Genomic DNA, 14,128 nt, shown 5'->3' with positions numbered 1-14,128 from the left:
AATTTTATACCACGAAATGTGCATCGGACAGATCAGACTTTCGAAAGGGCTCCATGGAGGTCTCGCGAGCTCGAAAATCCTCATGGCCGAAATCGAGTCGTCAACTTAATGTCTACTAACAGCAAGGACGCAGAACCAGTAGCCTTTCATTCAGAAGAAGCGCAACCAAAAAACTAATAGAAGAGGGTCTATAATCCCACCTGACGACAAAAATTGAGACTGTATTTCTAACCGCTCTTTAGTCTTGTTGATATTATACTCAATATCAATGGAGACGATGTTGATGCATTGGTTCATAGTGGTGCATCTGTATCTGTAATTAATGAGGTGCTTGTTAAAAGTGACGAAATAATTAGAGGAAGAGCGGTGCAGGTACATCGCTTTGATGGGACGAGACAAAAATATGATGAATGGGCGAAAGCAAATGTCTCTTATCAAGGCCGGAGGGCTAATATCGACGCCCTTGTCGTGAAGGGATGCGACTATAAATTCTTACTTTCGAGACCAGATATGAAGACACTGACGTTAAACCTTTATTGGAATGATGAAGTAACTGTGGCGCAAGAGACGTGCGCGTCCTTGAATATCGCGGACCGCCTTGTTAAGTGTGAAAAAGACGTTCGTGAAAAATTCCCTGAACTTATCTGTCTAGGCAACTATCCACCGGCTACAACAAAATTCACTGTTCCCTTTAAACTGAGAGATATTACGCCGGTCAGAAAAAAGCCTTATAGTATGTCACGCGAAAAGAAACTTTGGTTGAAAAATGAGATCCAGAATAGGTTAGATGCTGGAATAATACGGCCATCGGTGTCGACGTTCGCCTCGCTTATTACTCTGGCTCCGAAAGAAGACGGATCTCTGCGACTGTGTACTGATTACCAGATCTTGAATCGCCAAACGGACATTTTTTTTCTTTTCCAATGCCAAGAATCGACGAGATAATTGAAGAAACCCGAGGCTACAAAATATTTTCCCGTGTAGACCTTTGCAAAGGATTTTGACAGATTCCGCTCGAAGAGGGATATGAAATGTATACAGCCTTTGTCATTCCATTTGATGTGTACGAATATAGTCGTTTGCCTTTTAGATGAAAAAAAAAAAAACAGTGGAGCATGCTTCCAAAAGATGATGAATAGTGTCCTCAAGCCATTTCTCGGATTATTCTGTAATGTGTATGTAGACGACATCATAGTCTACTCCAAGGATGAAACATCACACGCCGAACACTTGACATCTGTTTTGATGGCATTAAGTGACGCCAAACCTAAAGTGAATTTTAAGAAAATAGAATTTTTTAAACAGAAAATTACATTTCTCGGTCGCATTTTGGACGGATTCACAAAGAGCACGAAAGAGGAGTGCGTGGAACGTGTACGACAGATGAAGAAGCCAGACAATGTACATGCAGTCAAGAGTTTTTCTTGGCCTCGCAGGGCATTTTAGAAATTACACAAAGGATTTTGCAGCACGAGCTAAACCGTTGAACAACCTACTCCGTAAAAACACCGATTTTGTTTGGACTGAAGAATGTGAGAAGGCGTACAGAGATTTGGTATTAGCCATATCATCAGACCCGGTCCTCACTATACCGGACTTCACTGTTTCATTTGAACTTACAACGGATGCATCGAACTGCGGAGCAGGTGGTATACTGTACCAACGAATAAGCACAAGTGGCAGCGAAAGAGGAAGACAAGTGGTTGGATATTACTCTTACACTTTCACAAAATCGGAACAAAACTGCAGCACAACTGAAACGGAGGCATTGGCTGTTGTGCTAGCGATTAGGTAGTTTCGATCAGACCTAGAAGGCAAGAAATTCAAACTGTTCACTGACCAGCAGTCGCTTACTCATTTGCTGAATGGTACTCAACCGAAAGGGCGGGTTGCTCGCTGGATCAGTGAAATGAGGTGGCACACAGGAGCGGACAAGAATTGTCAGATGCTGATGCACTTTCTCGACTTCCCATTGTTAGTAACTGTGGGAACGAGGAAAGCGTGAACTCACTTAAAATGTCAGAAGGCACTGAACAGCTGATGTATTTAGACGGAAAGTTTCACGTACCGGATACACTGAAAACAAAAGTTCTTGACCTCTATCACGACAGTTCAGAGTCAGGAGGGCATGACGGCTTCTGGCGAACCTACTACAAAATGAGGAGAAGATTTACATGGCCCGGTATGAAGAAAGGTTAGCGATTACATTAGCTCTTGTCAACAATTTCAACTGAACAAAGCAAAATATAAGCAGAAGACAGACAGCGTTATTTTCCCACCTCATTCAAATGTGCAATTTGAAACCGTACATGTTGATTTCGCTGAACTAAAAAAAAAAAAAAAAGCGAAGGAGTGAAGAAAACACAGCCCTTTTTAGTGTGCATTGATGAATGCTCAAGGATGCTAGCTGCCAAGCCAGGAAAAGAAAATGCTGATGCTGTCATATCACTCTTGAAAACAGACATGTTTAAGGGATTGAAATGTCTCGTATCCGACAATGACCCTGCATTCAAGAGTCAGGCATATTTGCAAAGTGGGCAAACGACAGAAACATTACCCTGAAGTTCACAGCACCGTACCATCCATGAGCTAGTGTACTAGCAGAGCGAGTTATTCGGGATATAAAACTATATATGTATCCAGGATTCCCAGGAGCGTGGAAGTGTTGCCTACAAGCAGCTGTGTCGTACCACAATAGATCTCATACGAGCACTCTGGGATGCAGTCCTCAATACGTCGCCTTTGAGGAGCCTGCCTATTTGCCTGCGGACAATATACTTGGCCTAACAAAGAAGCCTAACTCGAAGGAAACGAAGAAAAGCTCAGAACAGCAAAGGAAGCACAGCGAAGCGATGAAGAGAGCATTCGACAAACGTCATAACACAAATATTCCCGCAATGGCATTAGGCGATATGGTTCTGGTGCGGAAAGGGTATGGCGGTCCTAACACAAAACTTGTGGGTCCGTTTAAAGTGGTAAATTGGCTACAAAAGAAGGAGTACTCAAGACCATCGGGTACACGACGGAAAATGGTGCGATGGAAATAGCAGCCATTGCCAACGTCATCCCTTATTTGCAGCGGATGGATGAAACAAAGCCCGGGAGAGTGTAGTGGGCCGAGATGACAAAGGACAGATCTGGTGGTAACGGGGAGACGAGAAGAAGAAGAAGAATAAACAGATCGTGCTTCGGTTTTGTCCACGCTTGTCGTGGAATGTTATATACATATACAAATATATGTATATATATACATATATGTATACGTACACCCATATATACATATATATGGGTAGGGTTCGGAAAGATAGTCGGGCCTCAGCCTCCCCCCCCCCCCCCCCCCGCCCCCTCCCAACGATCAAATGAACACAATCCGCCTATTTCACCACAGCAGCAAAATTAAAGTTTCCGCGACAGATGTGTCTATACACAGAACAAAGCTCTTCTGTCATTCTCCACGTTGATATGAGTAGAGCCTGCTCATTTGCTGACACTTCCTGTAACATTTATGTGCCTTAGCAGAACAGACTGGTGAATTATTGTTTATATGTGTAGCGCAAAAGGGGCACGCAAGAGACATGACAACAGAGAAGCCTTGGCCTTATTTTTCGCCTTGGATGACCCGTTTTCGCTACGCATTATGTTTGTAGTCTAATGTTTAGTCGTCCTACGAGAAATTGGGCAGCAGTTTTTTTTTGTTTTTTTTTTTTGTTTTAGTCGTATATGGCCGCAAGCACATGCAACGCCAGACTTCCCGCAGCTGGCATGTCATGCTCAGTGACACGTACGTGCGTTGAGCTGCATGACATGCTTCCACTCTTTTATCAGTTCAATGGATCTGGCGTGGTGTAGTGGTTAAGGCATCTAATTCGAGATCGCAAAGGCTGTGAGTTCACATCGTGCCATATCAGACATTCGTTTTTGGCCCAGTGTTTTTTTTTATTGCGATAGCAATTATATGGACACTCAAAAGCAGATTTCTGCCGTCGGCGTCGCCGTCGCCGTCGGCGTCGCCGTCGCCGTCGCCGTCGCCGTCGCCGTGAGGTTCCGTATGACGTCATTTGGAGATGAAATCGTCGCCGAACGCTGTATGTGCGAGTGAAAGGGCGCGAGGGGCGCGTCTTTCACGGGGAGTGAACGCACGGCGGAGAACAAACGCGCGTTCTGCGCCGTGCTCGCTTAAGGGCTGCAGAAGTAGGCGTCTCTTTTCTCCTTTACAATCACCATATATGTAGAGCAAACGCGCCTTCTTCGCACGCGCGAGAGGCCGTGGGGGAGGGGGAGGGAAGGGAGGCGACGTTTAGCTGCGGCACCAAGTGCCTATTTATATCAGAGGCTCCAGCAACAGTCACCAACGCCGCACGCATTTTGAGCTAACGCGGGCAAAACGCCGATGGCGTCGACAACAGTTCTGCGTGTTGTTGCTACCAAAGCCGCTCACCTTACTTCGTATGACATTGCTGTGTTGCTATCGCATTCATTGCTTCGCCCTTAGGGCGAAACTGTGACATTTTTTATGATTGCATAAACGGCTATTGTCGTTGGTTCTGGTATAAATTATTTGCATTTAATGGCGTCTAATTTATTTGCAAATACATACAATTGTCTAAAAAGTTTTCAAAAGCTTCCTTTGAAAATTAACGTGGCGTTAGCACAGCTACATGACGTTTTACTAAGTGTACATCTAAATAACGTTTAAGCTCAGACTTCCTTTAGACGTTTGATTTATCTTTTAAAGAAGTATTTTAGAGGTTCTTCTGTTTCTGTGTTTCGTTACTTGTAAAGAGTAGAACAACCGTGGTTATTTTACGATTTTGCTCACATTTGCTGTGAAGGGAAAAAGCGAAGTGAAAGCACAGAGAGACGACAATACGCCGCTGAGCAATTCAAGTCCATCCGACTACAAGCACATAACATTTCTTACTGTATACTTGGCAAACAAACACACTCGAATTATGCTGTCCTTGGCTCGGCTTCGGTGGGCTTTGTCTGTATTACTATATACCAGTACACGTAACATAGGGTTTCGAAAATTCGATTTGTATGTTGGGAGCAAACATTTAATTAATTACCTGAAAGCTGCGCGCACTGCGCCCTCTGCTTCCGCTTCCTTATGGCCTTCTTTACTGAAGCCTGTTCACGATGTAAACAAGAAAAAAAAAACCGTTACGCGTGAAGCAATGTGAATGACCAGGGGCCCATGACTGATCTGGAAATTGGTCTATCGACCCGATCGCATATGTTCGGAACTCATGCGGAAAAATAAGAGTTTGACCACGCGCGGCAATCATTGTGTCTCACAGAAGCATTCGGAGAAAAAGTCGAGTGACGTTGTGTATCTGGCATGATTCCATTCAACGCTTGCATTTCACGTGCTTCGAGACGGCGCGGCACTTATGCAGCCGAAGGAGTTGCTACCGATGGCAAACTGTAGGGGTATGTGTCGCTGAGCAGTGCAGTGCGCGGCGTTTCGTGGCGTTTAGAGCAGGTCGACAGGGCTCTGCGACCGTGCTTCGACAGCACTTGCGCTGCGTTTTTGCGAATGTTCAAAGCACACGTTCTTGCTCCTGTAAGTACGATGTCGTCTTCGTCGTGCCTCTGGCGGTCAGGCGTGTCGTCTGCTGAGAGTGCCCTATAGAGCAGACGATGTGTAGAAATCAATTCGGGATGTCTACGACGTGGTGCAATGTCAGCGCGACATCGAGCTTGTTGTCCTTATCGGCCGTGGCGAAGTTCTAGCTTTGAAAATACTGCACAGTTTTAACGACAGCGGGGAGATACATGGTACAGGCGGGGCCCGTAATCTTTAGCTTCCGCGCCGAAACGAGAGACACGGACGATTCGCACGCAGCCATCGTATCAGTGTCGTTGAGAGGCCATTGTTGTCCATTGCTGGGCCGCCAAACAGCTTGCGGGTTGATACCACGACACTCTTTCAATTCAATTCAATTCAACTTATTTTTTCTTTTCACATTACAGAAAAATACACAAAATCTGTCTAGACCCATAGCAAGAGACTAGTAATGGGTCAAATACATGAAAGTTGTGTTAGTGCAAGTAATAAATACTGTTTTACAAGGTAGATTGGCATAATAAAAATTTACTTCACCCAGAGTCCGAAGCTGCGCCCACTTCCTTTCGTCGCGGGACCACTTTGGCGGAGACGTTGGGGCGCATCGCTTGTATTGAGCGACATTGGGGGTTCGTGTTGGCCCTCATATTGAACCGAAGTAGCGTCCCTGTACGACGGTGCACTATGCAAGCGTCTTCATTGATCATCTTGCTCCGGACAGTTGTCTGCGTGGCCTCTGTTTCTGCGGATTACGTCTACGAGGTTCGATTCTTCGAGACGAAGGTGAGTTGGCGCGAACATTACTTTATTGGTTGGGGCTGGCCGCCACTTATTCGTTTATTCCTTTGCGGCGCTTCGTCAGCAACATTACACGCCAGCATAACGCCTAAAATAATCGCAACAGTTTTGAAAAAAATTACGACGCCAAATTGTTTTTTATTAATCATAAACTGTTCTGCTATGCTGTACTGCTTAGCAGAGCAGCTCTTTAAGATTCGTCATTCTATGTCAGGTCGTCTTAAAAAAAAAAAAAGCGCTGAGAGAGGTTTGAGTGCATTCCTGTGGCGCCATGTACGTGGTGATTCAGCGAGATCTCTTATTTTTTATTTTTGTGTGATTTTGACAGTTTTTTTACATTAAACGAACTTCTGAACTCGCTCAGTGCTTCTAAGAGCATTGTACAGGAAACAGTTCACCCGTCCTCTGAAGTAGTGTTCAAGAATCAGGCGGTTTGTTCTCAGTTGTAGAGATAACACAACGTAAAACAATTTACCTGTTGGTTCTACGTGTCTTTAAAGATGACCGAGATGAAAACAAATGACAAAACTTCATTTACCGAACTAAATAGACCTAGCATTTCTTAATGGGTTATCAATCACACATGTATCCATAATCCACTCATCAGTTCTCTCCGCAAGAGTGGAGTCATATCTTTCATTTTCTTATGCATTACGTTCAGCATCTACTACTGATTAATTCAGCATATCTACTGCTATATTCAGCATATCTACTGCTTAATATCAGAAAAATTGCTATCGCCTTTTCTTGTTTTGGCTCATATTGCAAAGGGGAGTGGCAACTTACAGCATGAGCGCTCACCTTTACCCTCCCCCCCCCCCTTTATTTTTTTTTTCATTTTGCCCTAGGAGGAGGAAAGCCAGAGGCGAAAGGCAGAAAGGTTAACCAGGTTAAGTGTCCGGCTGGCTACTCTGCACAGGGGGATGGGTTAAGAGCAGAAAATATAAGAAAACAAGAGAAAATTAAACAAAGAATGCATGACTTCGCACATTCTATTGTTTTGCCATGAGTCGAATTACTTTTAAAAAACATACTAGTACTTTTAAAGCAGTTCGTGCCGACGTCGGCTGCGACCAGGGTCCAAGAATTCTGGCTTCCGTAAGGGGATGGATGTCGATCTTGTCGAGCGCAGTGCTGAGGACTTTTCTTTGTGTACTAAAATGATGACAATCACGCAGAAGGTGAATCGTCTCTTTGCACCAGCAAACTTCACAATCTGGACTTGTGGCCATTCCGATAAGGTAGGAGCGCGCATTGGTAAAAGCTACTCCAAACCATAAGCGACAAATGAGAGTTACCTCCCGTCGTGGTAAGCCACGTGGAAGGCGGAGATTCAGATCAGGATCCAGGGAACAAAAGCGCTGGTTTTTAGAGTCTGCCGAATTCCTCTGGGCAAACGTAAGCTCGCGAGCAAGTGCACGGAGCTTTCCGGCTGCGTCTGTTCTTAACATCGTGGTAGCGACGCAATCGGCACTGGTATGTGAAGATGTGGCGGGTGCGTCTGCTTACTCGTTTCCAAGGACACCGCAATGACTTGGCAGTCACTGAAATACGATGTCATGTCCTTTGCCAACTGCCCGATGATAAGTTTCTCGTGTGTCCGCGACAAGTTGTTGGTGGAGACTACGGCGTAATGCAGAGTGCAAACTCTGAAGGGCGGCCTTGGAATCGCAGAAGATGGACCATTTCTCGGACGTTTCCTGATAGATCAATGGAATTGCTCAACGCAGAGCTGCAAGTTCGACAGCCGTCGTTGATGCCAAATGCGATGTCCTGAATTTTATCTCTGTAGATTTTGCTGGGACAAATACTGCAGCTTCTGAACTGGAGTATACATGACCGACCCATCGGTGCACGAGTAAACTTGTAAGTGGTCACTGTGCACGGACCTTATGCAGCAGCAATAATGCTGCCTGCTTCAATGCTGCTGACGGCATTTGTGCCTTTTTGTTGCCGCCTGGAATGGTAAGGCATACTCGAGGTGAAGGCAGAGACCACAGTGGCAACGAAGGCCATGCATGCTGCACGGACTTCATCTGATGGTAGGGATGTTCCATGAATAGTCAGGCGACTGGTAAAACTCATATGCGGCCTAGTTGTTTACAGGCAAGCAAGATGGTGAAAGGGTCTCCTTGCGGCATGTCGAATGTGCACTCTTAGATCGCCGACTTCAATGTACTATCGACCAAAAAAGTTTATGGACTACGGGATCTCAGAAACGCTAAATATCCAGCAGCCTTTAAAAGTAGCCAGTAAAACCGTACATCACAATGTTGTTCGCATATACCAGCAGAGGCTGGAAAAGGGAATACGAGGCTGCGTTTTGAGGCTGCGGAGATAATAAGCTTTTTGTCAGATACCTTAATTGGTCCGTAAACTTTTTTGGTCGATAGTACTCATTTGGTTGAGTAGAGCGAAATGAAGGAGTACAGGAGGCATACGCGAATATCTTGCCAAATATCTACAAGGATTACACAGCAACCTTGGTTCTCCACAAGAAAATTAAGTAGAAAGATACCTATCAAGAAAGGGGTCAGGCAAGGAGACACAATCTCTCCAATGCTATTCACTACATGCTTAGAAGAAGTATTCAAGCTCTTAGACTGGGAAGGCTTAGGAGTGTGGATAAATGGTGAATATCTCAAAAACTTTCAGTTTGCAGATGACATTGTCCTATTCAGCAACAATGGGGATGAATTACAGCAAATGATTGAGGACCTTAACCTAGAAAGTATAAGAGTGGGGTTGAAGATTAATATGCAGAAGACAAATGTTAAATAGCCTGGCAAGGGAACAAGAATTCAGGATCGCCAGTCAGTCTCTGGAGTCTGTAAAGGAGTACGTTTATCTAGGTCAATTACTCACAGGGGACCCTAATCATGAGAAACAAATTTACAGAAGAATAAAATTGGATTGGAGTGCATACGGCAGGCATTGCCAAATCCTGACTGGGTGCTTACCATTGTCGTTGAAAAGAAGTGTACAATCATTGCACTCTACCGGTACTAACATATGGGGCAGAAACTTGGAGGTTAACAAAGAAGCTCGAGAATAAGTTAAAGACGGCACAAAGAGCGATGGAACGAAAAAATGTTAGGCCTAATGCTAAGAGACATGAAGAGGGCGGTGTGGATCGGAGAACAAACGAGGATAAACGATATTCTAGTTGACATTAAAATGGAAAAATGGAGCTGGACAGGCCTTGTAATGCGTATGATGGATAATCGGTGCACCATTAGAGTTACAGAATGGATACCAAGAGAGGGGAAGCGTAGTCGAGGACGGCAGAAAACTATAGGTGGGGTGATGAAGTTAGGAAATTTGCAGGCGGAAGCTGGAATCAGCTAGCGCAAGACAGGGGTAATTGGAGGTCACAGGGAAAGGCCTTCGTCCTACAGTGAGCATAAATATAGGCTGATGATGATGATGATGACGTTGCGATAGGGTGGTCACGCGCCATGGCGATTGTGGCTGCTGTGGATGCACACTTAGGGAGGCTGAGGCACGTCCGTAGACCTTGGGCTTGCATACTCTGGAGTGTGCTTCCCAGCCCGGGCAGGCTATATCTTAAAAAGCCCATAAATAATGCATGGTACAGCTGTAGCATCGATTGCACAGATGCGCACCAATCCGCCGGCAAATTTGAATACATGTACTATTGCAGTGAATCTCTTTTACATATATGAAATATGTCGCGTCCAAGACAAATCACGGTCGATGATGACTCCAAGGAAGCGGTGCTTTGTTTCGTGAACAATTGTCTATTTTTGCGTATGACATATGGAGTCATTGACTTGCGTGTAAATGCAACTAATCGTCACTTTTCTGAGGATAGTTCTAGGCCTTTCATATGCAGGTAGGACGACATTTGTGTGACCGCCTTCTACAGTCTCGCTCGTATCTGCGGATGTCTCACGCCGGATGCCGAGATGCAGATATCATCTACATAGATGTATATCTGGACCGTCCTTGGTAATGATCGAACAAGGCCTAACAGTGCTATGTTGAAGAGCGTGGGGCTTAACACTCTGCTTTGCGGAACACCTTTGTTGGTTAGATGGTGGGATGTCATTCCATCCTCTGTTAGTACGAAGAAGGATCTTCTGGTCTGAAACCAAGCAACACATACTACTACTAAACACATACATATGCCCTGCAGCGTGCAACCGCAAGAGAAGGACAGAGGAAAAAGCGATGTTTTAGATATTTGTTTATGAATTAAACAATTATTTATTTATTTTATACATACTGCGGACTCGGTGCATACAGGGAGGGCAGTAAAGATGAAAGAGTACACAAAACATGTGAGCACAAACAAATGTTCGAAGTTGCGAATACAATTCTCACAAAGTTATCTAATTAAGCTTTTGACCTATAATCAACTCAAGTCAACAATTATGCGTGGGAAAAAAGGAGCATTTAAATGTGTTATTTCGGGCGAAATCGGGGGTTGAAGCATTCTGGTGATTGTGACGAGTTGGTTTCGTTAATTGTGGGTTTATATACATTGAGGGCTCGAGTTTGGTTTTGTTATCGAGCAGTTGGAAAAGAAATACAATCCGTAATTGTTTTCAGTGCAATTCGAGCAACGAAATGTCATTAGATCTCGTTAGTTAAGTTGAAGATTCGAAGGTTTAAAATTAGTTGTACACAAACCGGACAGCCTGCCTTTGGATATGCTCAAGACTGTTTATGTTTATGTGTGACACCAAACACTTTTTGCCATGGATGAGGCTGCACAACTAAGAAAGACGGCCTTCCCTGGAGAAAAAAAAAGGCATAATTCAAAGGCATTTGCAGCGGTATTTAAGCTATTGCGCGCATACGTACATTTTATATTTAATAAAGTTTCATGGTACAGGAGTGAACTTATGAGAAAGTATAAGCAGTTTGTACAATATGCGGGCACATATCAAGGAATACAGTCTGATCTGCTTGAAATGGTCATGATCATTTCAACTGCTCTAGTTGTCACGATCGCACGTTTGCACGATTGCACGTTTGCAATCACGGTGACTCCAATGTCACGTGCATTGTATCTTCAGGTGGACCACTTCGGTTACGCCAACAACGACACCTACAAGATGCGCTACCTCTTTGCCGACCAGTACTGGCTGAAGGGAGGCCCCATATTTTTCTACACTGGAAGCGAGGCCAGCATCACAACGTTCGCGAACAATACCGTAAGTTTCAAAAGAAACAAAGCGTACACAGGTCTGCTGCAAGCGCCCCATTTTACATTGCTGTACGGCGAAACCAGAAGTTTGCCGTACCGAAGTAGAAAAGGGGCACATATGCTTCCTGCTTTCGCGCGGAATAAGACTGGCAGGAAAGAAGAATGCCATCAGAATTCGTTTCAAGCTTCGCTCAACTTGTTCGAATGTAATACCCTGCTCTGGATAAGGACATAGCAGAGTGAAACAGCTTGACAGCTTGAAGATGACATATTTACCCGCCATGACCCCTTTCTGTTCACCCTAAATCTCTCGTGAACATTAGACGGTACTAACTAAGGAATTCATTACCTGTGTTGGCAAAAACACCTAAATGCTCTAGGTACAGTATCATTTAATGATTTGAAGGAATTTGTGAGGTTTACGGCTTTCAAGACACAGTTGCGGTCACCAGAGGAGGATCACCCCTGAGAACAAGTCGTGCACTCAAGTTTTGGAACATCGTTGCTCGCAATAAGTCGTACATTGAGTCCACTCAATTTATAATGGCCTAATATTTCCAGAAGCTCAATAAGTGAATAATACCAGAAATTAAGGTGTGCGCTATGCAGGCCTCTCTATCTCAGCAACACATAGTGGCTCTCTGAATCCGGGTGTGTTCACTTAGGCAGTGACAAATTTCGGATTCTTGCGCACGAGTTTCGTGTTCTGTAAACCAGTGTGGGCTGGCATGACATTGATAACGGGCTTATCACTGGTACGTACTTGTTAATATTAACACTCTGCTTGATACGTCATGTAACTACCATGTTTTCCTTTTCTTTTTCTTCCAGGGGCTGATGTGGGAGTGGGCTCAAGAGTTCAAAGCACTGCTGATTTTCGCCGAGCATCGGTACTACGGTAAATCGATGCCGTACGGAGAGCATTCGTTCGAGGTACGCGGTTATTGCTTTACCATGACCCTTTATCTGTGATCCGGGTACCAGCAGGCTGGGCTTCGGTATAGCGTTGTACCGGCCTTTCCGTCATTCTGTCGAAGCATTTTCCGCTGTTGTTTCAAATCATTACTTATCGATACAAGTGGCCGCGGTAGCTGAGTGACTTGGCATTCTTCTGTCGAGCGTGCAAGGTGGCTAGTTCGATCCCCTTTTGCGGCGGCCGCATTCTGACGGGGGCCGAGTGCAAAAATGCTCGCGTGCTCAGTTTTGGCTGCACATTGAGGAACACGGGATGGTCGAAGTTAATTTTAAGCTTACTGAAGCACTTGAATGTCAGCTATAGAGTTTGTGCGGCTGCAGCGGAGGAAGCTGACGGTGCTGTCCAGCAATGTCACCTGCTTGGACGCACCGAAACGGGCGTGTGACCAGGGCCTGGGCTTATCATGAATCATCACAAGAACCGCCAGCAAGCAGACCCTTAATGCTATACTCGCGGACAACTTTCTGTGGCAATGAAGGTAAAGCTACGGGCGCGTGGATGCTGCACATGTGTTACCGCGCGAAGTAGTCCGGCAGCGTTTGACAGTGCTTTTGGTTGCTCGGAACAGACGCTGAATCGACGCAGCTTCCACTGCGTCTGTTTCGCGTTTGCTCAGCCGCGGAAGATAAAAGCCGCAAAATAAGTGAACTTTTACACTCAGTGGTGTGTTCTGCGTCATTTAACTGTTGCTAATAAGCAGTCTACGTTTTCTCTTCCCCATCCTAAGCCGACATGGATTGAAACATGGGATTCCATGGGAAATATGGAAACTTAGCTGCCTTTGATGTATTGCATGCTCAGATTGATAGACATATTGCGAATAATTTTGCGCTATCAGCAAGGCGGTGCATCCTTCAGCTGTGAAGTGGTGCTTTACTTTGGCAGAGTCCCGCCCATCTAGGCTACCTCACAGTGGAGCAGGCATTGGCCGACTACGCGGACTTCCTACGGCACATACGTGAGACGTTGCCTGGAGCCGGAGACAGCCCAGTGGTTTCGTTCGGAGGTTCCTACGGTGGCATGCTGGCTGCCTGGTTCCGAATGAAGTACCCACACGTGACGGTTGCGTGAGTATGTAATATACAAAAAAATTCACCGCCCAAGCGCTCCGTACAGATGGTTAACCAGCGAAGCTGAAACGTGCGACCCCGGTGTTTAGCAGCGGGTTAATCCCGACACTGTATCGAAGCGTTTCTCAATTATTGGTAACGTATTTGTTTTTCTAGTGGCACGCAAGCGCCAATGGCGGGCGGATGCTGCTAACCACGACGCCGAGCTAACTCGAGATATCGAACGCATGTGACAACGGCGAGCCGAGGAGGCGGCATTGCGGGCAGAGCGCGTGCTTGGGTACGACGCAGAGAACGACGTCACTAATGGCGCTTCCAATGGCGCGCGCGCTTGGGTGTGACATAGAGAACAACGTAACTGACGGTGCAGCCAATGGAGACCTTTATCGAAACATGTGGTGAATGGTTTTTCGTTTCGCCTAGCCATATACAAATTTCGCTGTAAAACCTTTGCGACATACCGCGTTGAGTGAGCGTTAGCAACTTGGGAGCAACTTGAGTCGGCAGGCGCCGTTTTCCTCCACTCGTCGCCGAGCGGT

General features: G+C 45.5%; 2 protein-coding genes across 2 annotated transcripts in view; one reads left to right on the top strand and one right to left on the bottom strand.

The window, feature by feature from the left end:
- Positions 1–14,128, bottom strand: part of LOC119433463 (F-actin-monooxygenase MICAL3-like) — a 417,931-nt gene that overhangs the window by 334,074 nt on the left and 69,729 nt on the right. The gene's annotated exons all lie outside the window — the stretch shown is intronic.
- LOC119433679 (lysosomal Pro-X carboxypeptidase) overlaps positions 6,239–14,128 on the top strand; it is an 82,605-nt gene continuing 74,715 nt past the window's right edge. Inside the window, exons 1-4 of the mRNA XM_037700930.2 lie at positions 6,239–6,352; positions 11,413–11,550; positions 12,375–12,476; positions 13,405–13,586. Of these exons, the coding sequence (XP_037556858.2) occupies positions 6,254–6,352; positions 11,413–11,550; positions 12,375–12,476; positions 13,405–13,586 (521 nt within the window). The 5' untranslated portion in view covers positions 6,239–6,253. The remainder of the gene's footprint in view (positions 6,353–11,412; positions 11,551–12,374; positions 12,477–13,404; positions 13,587–14,128) is intronic.

This window comes from Dermacentor silvarum, chromosome 11, assembly GCF_013339745.2.
Source record: "Dermacentor silvarum isolate Dsil-2018 chromosome 11, BIME_Dsil_1.4, whole genome shotgun sequence".
Lineage (NCBI taxonomy): Eukaryota > Metazoa > Arthropoda > Arachnida > Ixodida > Ixodidae > Dermacentor > Dermacentor silvarum.
This window is presented reverse-complemented; position numbering and strand designations above follow the sequence as displayed.